This window comes from Notolabrus celidotus, chromosome 14, assembly GCF_009762535.1.
Source record: "Notolabrus celidotus isolate fNotCel1 chromosome 14, fNotCel1.pri, whole genome shotgun sequence".
In the NCBI taxonomy this organism is placed as follows: domain Eukaryota; kingdom Metazoa; phylum Chordata; class Actinopteri; order Labriformes; family Labridae; genus Notolabrus; species Notolabrus celidotus.
The window spans coordinates 13,302,912-13,311,856 of NC_048285.1; the positions used below are offsets into that span (position 1 = coordinate 13,302,912).

Consider the following 8,945-nt stretch of genomic DNA (forward strand, 5'->3'; position numbering starts at 1 on the left):
ACATGCACATGCACATGTTTATCCAACTCTTTTTGTATGAAGCAAATATTTTAATGCCTCTGAGCTTTTTAACATGAATCATTTAAAAGCGGATACACAGGCTGAGAGAATATTCCATAATCCCACTTGGTCTTCAGCATCCTAATCTAAAAGAATAACACGTGCTTAATCTTCAATTATTTATTTTCCAATTTTAGATACATGTAATTATTTGCCTTCTTTGAAAGAGTTCCCTTGGTGGACAGAGTGACCACTAGAGGGCAGACTGAGCCTGTGGATCAGGAGCACCTGAGCGTTTGTGATCGTGCTGCTGTTAAACTTATTCTCTCTTTCTGTCCATGTCTGTGTCTGTTTTTCTAGTTGGGGGCTCACAGTAGTGTATGAGAGCAAGAAACAAGAGAAACCAGAGAAGCAGCAGTGGTGAGTAGCTGTCCAGAGCCATAAACAAAACAAAATATAGCTGTCAGTCTAGAGCACTCGAAGCTCAGGCCTGTGCTGCTCATGTCAAGAAGCAGAGATGGTTTCTTATTTATTTTCTGTATCTTATTTATTGCTCTGATTTATTTTGCTGTTCAACAACTCTTCCCAAGACACATTCAGTGTAGTGGCATGTGCCTCATAGTCACACTCATCATCCTGCACTTTAAACATCTACTTAGTCCACTATGGCGAATGAAAAAGAGGGATTTTATTTCCCTCTTGAAGCTGTCCTCCTCCAGCAGTACAAGCATCACACTTTTTATCTCTTCGTACAGCCTCAGTGATAACTTATCCAGCCCTCCTGACACGTCCTCTGTTGATGCTCTCCTACTTTCCCTTAGTGGCAGCATAATCACATTTTGGATGCGCATGCATACATGACTAGTGTTAGAAATAGGGAGGCGCTTCTCAGTAGGCAGGGAAAACGGGTCAGATCCCTGCGTGAGAGTTTGGAAGAGGAGGCGTATTAAAGGTCGTCTCCACCCAGGAGGGAAAAACACATGAGTACACCTGTAACCATGACTCTATTCTAATCTGTGGTCTGTTCACACACACAGGCTCCTGTATGTGTGCGTATGTACATTAGTTGTATATATCTGTGTATATCCGCGTGTGTGCCCAGCGTGTGTCCGCATGTTCATGTTATAGTGGGCTCTTTGCTGTCAGCAGCTGTTGACATCAGTGAGGTTGTAATGGGAGTGCTGTTCCCGTCACGCTGTAGGCAGCATCGTCTCTCAGTTACGCTCTGTGGCCTTATCACTCACAGAAAATAAAGGAACACACCTGAGAGGAAGAAACAGAGAGAGGAGGAATGGAGAAGAAAGATAAAGAAGGCATGCAGTGGGAGTGGGAAATGGAGAGAGGAAATGTCAGGCTTAGGGGGGAGAAATCGTATGTTAAGTTGGAAATGTAGCATTAACTCTGGGTAAAAGGGAACGTAGTAAGGAAAAGAGTGTAAGAGATAAGAAATAAAGTGAAAATATGCAGAAATGAACGAGTGAAGAGCGGAAATTGGGGCTGTCTTCCACTTAATGTGGCGTAGTTTTACCCTGCTGCTGCTTCTTTCCACTTAAAACTCTTACTCCTCGTTAGTTTTCTGTCTCCGTCGCACTATTTTATCAGCCCATGCTAGCAGTCACTGTCCTTTAACTCAGGGACGTTGTTACATCCTCTGAATATTATGTTAATCTGAATCCATGTCTTTTATGAAAACCTGCTGTGATTAACGAGCAGTACTTCCTCCTCGGCGGCTGATAATGTCCGAGATTAGCGGCCCAGATAATTGCATAGAATGTACATGCATTGTAAAACATTACAGAATACTGAACTGTAGGTATGCATGCTCCAACACAGTCACTGTCCTGTTTTGTATCCCAACAAGCACTAATGAGCTCCGCTGGCCTTAATGATGTAAACTTGGGAAAAGGAGGAGCTGCGAGTGTGAGTGGTGTGTGTTTTGCATGTGTGCAAAATCTCTTGGCTGATGCTAAATTTATGTCTGTGGTAGACGCTGTACCATATTCTGTTTAGCTCTCTCTGAATCTGTGTTTTGTTGCGTCTCAGTGGAGGGAACTTGCATAGTAATAATTGCTTATAACAGTAAAAGTCGTATAAATAAAACCTATTTATTCAGCATCACAACAGGGATCATGGCTCGGGGGCTGTACGACAGCAATCTGACTGGCATCAAATATGCACACGCACATGCAGACATCACACATATAATCTCTTGTGGACACAGGCGCACACACTGTACGCTGCAGGTGCTAATCAGTGTGTCTCTTTGGGGGAGATTAAATGATGATTTACTCCGTGTTTACTCTTTTAGCACCGTGTCAGAAGACGAGAGAGAGAGAGAGAGAGAGAGAGAGAGAGAGAGAGAGAGGATGTGTCAATTCCAGTTTCTGTCTTTCTCTACCTCTCACTTTTATAGTTCATCCAAGTTTTCTTTTGTCCCAGCATGCCTGTCTTCTTTTTCCCAAAATACACACAAAGACAATATCTCAGCTCACACACAACCACCTGATTTTTATCACGCTGTCACCCTCACTTTGTCATACCTCTTTTTATTCACAGGTATCTCTGCTGTGACACGCAGTCAGAGATGAGGGAGTGGTACGCCACTTTTCTCAGCATCCAGGTGTGATCTCAATCTCACACGCACAGAAATACACACACACACACACACACACACACACACACACACACACACACACACACACACACACACACAGTAGTTGACTTGCAGTAATACAAACGCTTTATAGAAACACGCTGAACATGATATTTACAGTTTGTTCCCTCAAGTCGGTGATCTGAAACCTTATCTTATGAGCATTATATTTAGCAATATTTCATTGAGTATTATTTAAAGGGAAAAGTTAACAGCCGGAGAGAATCACCCCTCAAAATCTTTCCCTACACCTCCTCACAGTTCACAGTGTTTCATAACCTCTCCTCCCTCCTCTCCTAATCTCTCCCACTGTTATCTCCCCTCCTCATTAAAGTACGATGGAGACGTGTGGCCTCAAGACGGACTCAAGCAGATGCAGGTGAACCGTGAATTGACGACGGACACGCGTCATGGTAACGTGTCACTGATTCCGCTGCGTGGCAGTGAGAATGAGATGCGGAACAGCGTAGCAGCTTTCAGCCAAGACCCGCTTGCTGTGAGTGAACCCACCAATCAGTGGGACAAATCTCAGACAAACCAGGAAGCTTGAAGGGAAAAGCTCCTGGTTAATCAGAGACATTCATGCTGCTCAGGTGGTCCCAGACCCTCAACCCCAATCCTCACTGTGAAGGAGACCAAATTAACTCTGAGCGTGAGCTTGTTGTGTGTTATGTACTTTACATTCGGAAGCAGAACTTTATTCAAAGTTCAACCAAGTTTAAATATTTGAGATGTATGATGATGCATGTAAAACGTGTACATCCAGTGATCTCTCATTTGCCTTTCGGTTTTACTCTCCACAAAAAGAGGACAGGAGTTGAGGGTGCCACCTGTGCAGAATCAATAACCTCTGTTCCATGATTCATCTTCTAATTTAACCATCACCATGACAGGATCTGGGTTCTTAAACTTAAAAATAGACTCTTCATGTGAAACTTGAGTGCATGTTTTTATGAGCCAGCATCCAGCACAAGAGAATAATCACTAATTTGTGTCTGGGTCTAAAAATGTTTGAGAATCCAGATGACGTGAAGAGGAGTAGACAGCTGCATCTTCATTTTGGAGGAGGTTTTGAGCGGAGAATCAACAAAATTGAATTAGAACAAGAGTTATTTTGGTGAGGTTCTGCCAAAGCTTCCTGCGAAACACCAAGGACAGAAACAAAGACCAACACATTTGAAGTGAGCTCTCACCTGCAGGCAAACTCTGGTTAACACTGAGTTTCACAGCACTGCTGCCATATCAGCTCACACAGTTGTTTGGTTTTGCAGGAATCAGACAAACATCATGATTCTTTTTTTTTATCTGGACTATATTTTGAGTGCACTGACATTAAGCTGGACCTGTTCAACAGCATCAACATCACCACTTTCCATCTGTTCTCCTATTTTCACCGGAAATTATGTGCAGTCATCCAAAAATATTCATTCTGCACTCCGTTTTTTTTTTATGCTTTGTGCCCAAATGTCCACAATCTGACGATGCAGTTGTGTCCTCCTGCTGTTCCATCCATCACATGCCTCTTATTAGACTACAGCAGCACACTGTTACTTCCATTGACACCATTTCAATTCCAGGGTGGCGGTGTTTCTGCTTTCAGGATATTTTTCTATTGATCCTGGTCTCTTTCAGTCTACTGACGGGGTCTAATTTTTGTTTAGAGAGTGAGGGAGGTGTGATTGCTTTGGTGACGGGGCAGCAGCAGCAGCAGCAGAAGCACGGTTCTTATGCAGGATGTTTGTGTGTTTGTGTGTGTGTGTGTGTGTCAGTGTGTGTGAGTGTGTGTGTGTGTGTGTGTGTGTGTGTGTGTGTGTGTGTGTGTGTGTGTGTGTGTGTGTGTGTGTGTGTGTGTGTGTGTGTGTGTGTGTGTGTGTGTGTGTGTGTGTGTGTGTGTGTGTGTGTGTGTATAGAGGAGAGAGACTGCAGTCCAATAGAAAGTCAAATTTTCAGCCATTTGTGTGAGACCCCTATGTATGCGTATGAGAGAGAGAGAGGATGGTTGATTAGTCCTGGTTGTGATTCTCAAAGTGAATGTGATCATGTTAAGTTTAACTGAATGTTAATGTCACTTTTTTTCCCCCCACATCTCTTTCCTTCTGTCTCTTATACTGAAACAAGTCTTCCTGACACTCCTCTTCATCTCTTTCACCCGACATTTCCTCACATATTCAGTCCATGTCAGTTCACTATCTTCACCTCCCTCTGTTTTCACACCTCTCTGAGTCTCTCCATCTGTCCATCTCCCTCCCTGTCATAACCCCGTCTGTTGCTTTTTCTTTCAGCTTTTTAGAGACGTCCGGTAATCTTCGTAAAAACACAGGTAAGGCAGTTTCAGATATGAATCATATACGAGCATAATGAAAAGGTTGACTTGAAATAAAATTGTGACCTCTCAGGGGACATTGCTGTGAAACTGATTTCAGATAAAGCTGCAGATTTCAATTTGCTGTAGTAGATAAAACATGTGTACAAATATCAGTACGTTCATAGTACAGCATGTGATGGCATTCATTTGATTTCTTAACTCTTTGAAGGGAGGCCTGTCCGCATCAACTTCCCAGCATCCAAGTGACATCATCATTCTGTGACCATGAGGACCTGAATGACAGACACTCTATTAGGATTACAGCTGTTTGCTCCTCTGAATAAGAAGCGGACCACAAAGCAATCGGACGACAGGATCTCATTTAAAATATAACCTCCACTGGGTTTCCCTGCACAGATGAATTTTACTTGACTTGATGTACAGAAAAGGACGGTTCAATGAACTACAATCAGGCTGAGATTTTCTGACTCGCATCATGCACAAAATGCAGGAAGACTGCGTCTCACATTCCACTGTTTCCACGGGCCAGTGGCATTTGCCTCAATCACTGCGTTGCATTATGGGACACATGCATGAACGACATGCTGAGAGAAACATTCATTTCTGTTTCAGAAAAGAGCTATTGTAGTCTAGTTATCCTAGGCAGTAGAAGAAATGCTCAGCTATGTTTTTTAATAGAAGATTGAAGTTATTGACTCGCAGTCGTTGCTGAATGTGGATTTAAAATGTTTCATTCCTTTTAGTTTTTTATGTACTTTTGCTCAAACATTGGTCTTGGAAGCAAAGCTGATGTCGGAGAAGACTGTGACCTGATTATGTCCAGAGTTGGTTCCGGAGGGACGAGGATGAGGACTGAGAAAGAGAGAGAGTGAGAAGTGCCATCTATCCGATGGATTCTTGTTACTCTGCAGGACCTTTGCCAGTACTGTTCAAACCTCGCTAAGAGGGTCTAATGTGTTGCTTGTGTCAATTTGTCTACAGCACCAGTATGTGTGAATGTGTAAATGTGTGTTTATGAAATGTTGCTTTATGATACCCTCTCTTTTGGTGAGAGAAAGACGAAAAGGAGATGCAAGTGTTGAGAAATACATGTTCTTAAGTTTAAAGGAAGAAAGTCACAGTCGGGGGACTTTAACAAGAATAGATGGTAGAAGTTGCAGTTGCCCCAAATAAATCAGTGCCTCTTGTATAGGTAACATTTTAAACCAGTATGACTTAGATACACTGTCTGTAATATTGTCTGTCATATTGCTTTCTTTTTCTTCTGCTCTACATTCCTAAGCTCCGCCCCCTCTCTCTGTACACCCTTTATTAAAGCCTGTGATAATAAGAGGTAATATACTGTACATATATGGGCAGTTTTGTCATTAACCAGCAGTATTTATAAAGTTTTACAGTGTGGATTAGTCACATGGGAATAAACAATTTTCATTATGCCCAACAGAATCTTTGCAGCTGTAAATTGCTAAAGTTTGTCCATTAAAACCCAAACATGGCATAAACGTTACATTAAAAGAATCTGTGATTAACGTGGATCATAATCTATTATTTTTTTCTACCTGGGGTTTTTTTTCTCAGAAGAAGAGGCATGAAACAATCTGTGTAAACTGTAAGAACCTGTCAACAGTGCCTTACTGACTGCCCTGAGCTGTCCATCTTTGCCTGAGTGGCTACTCGAGGTGTTACATGTTGCAAAGACTCCTTATTTATTGAGCAGAGGATGCCGACTGCTGGGCTGTAGCTCCACTTCTGCTAGTGGGACATCATGATTTTAACTAAGTGTAAGTTTGAAACACTTTGTGATGCAGTTTTTGTGTAAAATGTGTTTCTGAAATGTGAATATGAAGATTTGTGTTATTGGCTGCACTCTAACCCACACCTCAGCAGGGCCGGAGAGAAAACTCTGTGTAGTCATGGAATTACACTCCAGATAGACAATAATCATTCCTCTTATGTGCTTTTTATTCTTGTATTATTGTTTTCAACAATGAATCACAGTAGATACACTGTAATTAACTTCACCACATACACCATCAGAAAAAAGTGAAAGTTGGCAAAATGAGGTTTAAATGTTGAACACAAATTTAAGCATTTATCAAATCCAGCTTAATAAGCAGAAGCATCAAATGATAATCCTTCTTCACGAGTCTCTCATGTGTCTTATATTAAACATTTACAAGTCAGAAAGCTGCAGTTGTATTAACTCTGAATCCTATCATGGAGTGTCATCAGGCCTCCATGAGACAGTCAGATATTACAGGCAGGAAATGTGTTTCAGTTGTTTTAATGAAGGATTTTACTTCTCTCTAACGGCTCATTTTCCCTGGTAGATCTCTACCCACAGATTTGTTCAAATATTTCTTGATGTGCATAGAAAAGTGGGACCTTAGAGCTGCAGGTTTGTCTAAGCTTAAGTGACCTGTAATTTTATCCTGACTCATCAAAACACTGGGCTGCTGCTATGCGTTTATACATATACATTTCATTCTTTTTTCTCTTTTATAGCTGTAACTAATGTGAAAACTTTTTTCAATATTCTTAGAGATCTTTTTGTGTTCGTCACTGTCATACATTTCAAGAACATCAGTGATACAGTGTTGTAAAACAATGAAGAACAAAGAGAAAAAGTGGCCTTAAATACTTTTTTTTTTTACATCTTTTCGTTTTCTGTTTCTCTGCATTTTACAGATTTTTCATCTCTCAAACTCTAATAAAAACATTCATTGAATTGTGTCTGTGTGTACGTGTGTGTTTTCTGTCCTCGTGAGCATGCATATAATTACAGTGTGTTGCCACAGAAGTCCTTTAGCTCTGGAGAACATTTTTCTCTTAAAGGTTGATGCCCTCTAGCTCTGCTTTGTCCACATGGTTATCCTCTTGTTTTATTCTGTGCTTTTATAATAAAGCACATTCAGACACTAACTGCCCTACAGGGCAACTTTGAAAAGACACATACACTATACATTAAACATGTGCACATGTACAGTAACCACAAATGTATAGAGACAGAAACTTTGGTGGCCTGCGGGTTTTATGACAATGTCATGCTACAGTAAAAAACATGAAGTGAAGGCCTATAGATGTGCTTCCAGGAAAAATGTCAGGAGTGTGTGAGGGTGTGTGTGGGGGGGTGGAAGGGGTACAGTGGTCTAAGGGAGAGCCTTGCAGAGGTTTTCTATATATGTGTGTGTGTGTCTGTGTGAGTCATGGTGGACCACCAGCTTTCTGTTCATTCTCCTAAGCAGAGTTGACACATCAGGGTCACTTTGAACCTCGAGACACACACAGGAGAGCCCCGTCAGGGACTCGCACAGGAGGCCTTCACAATGAAATTCACACACACACACACACACACACACACACACACACACACACACACACACACACACACACACACACACACACACACACACACACACACACACACAGGAGACCCACGGGGGAAGAACGCACACACGCTAATATGGCCTTTACTGCATAGGTCACAGCAGCAGTTGCGTAAAGGGAGGGAAGGAGATGAATGAGTGCAGTTCAGAGAAGGGGCAGGAATGGAAAACAAAGATAAAGTCCAAACTGAGGAGCATCAGGGGCGGACCTACAGGTGGGCACGCAGGGGCTGCCTGCCAGGACCTGCCAGCCCACCTGCCGGCTCCCAAAAATAAAATGCAAATTATCCTGGAGCTCAGTGTGCCAACCGTCCTGAAAAATACAAACAATAAGAGAGACAGCAGCGGCCACCTGCCTCCCACTGAAATCTGGACATCCACCTGTGTGAGCCAATTTCCTTCATTTCCACTCAGAGCACACAGCACCAAGAGCGGTGTGAGTGAGTGACACTTAAATTGTCTCTCTCTGCATCATCAGACAGAGAAGCTTCGGTGCTCTCTGAACCAAGTCAACAATGAAGAGCCTGCCTGGGTCTGAGAGCAGAGTGACAGACTGCAGTCATTGTTTGCTCAAAGGTAC

At 42.3% G+C, this 8,945-nt stretch overlaps 1 protein-coding gene across 1 annotated transcript in view; it reads left to right on the forward strand.

Annotated features, from left to right (window-relative positions):
- LOC117825227 (arf-GAP with Rho-GAP domain, ANK repeat and PH domain-containing protein 1-like) overlaps nucleotides 1–6,527 on the forward strand; it is a 48,981-nt gene extending 42,454 nt beyond the window's left edge. The window contains 5 exon segments of the mRNA XM_034700939.1: nucleotides 361–420; nucleotides 2,557–2,620; nucleotides 2,988–3,149; nucleotides 4,936–4,973; nucleotides 5,188–6,527. Of these exon segments, the coding sequence (XP_034556830.1) occupies nucleotides 361–420; nucleotides 2,557–2,620; nucleotides 2,988–3,149; nucleotides 4,936–4,956 (307 nt within the window). The 3' untranslated portion in view covers nucleotides 4,957–4,973; nucleotides 5,188–6,527.
- Nucleotides 6,528–8,945: the final 2,418 nt, after the last annotated feature.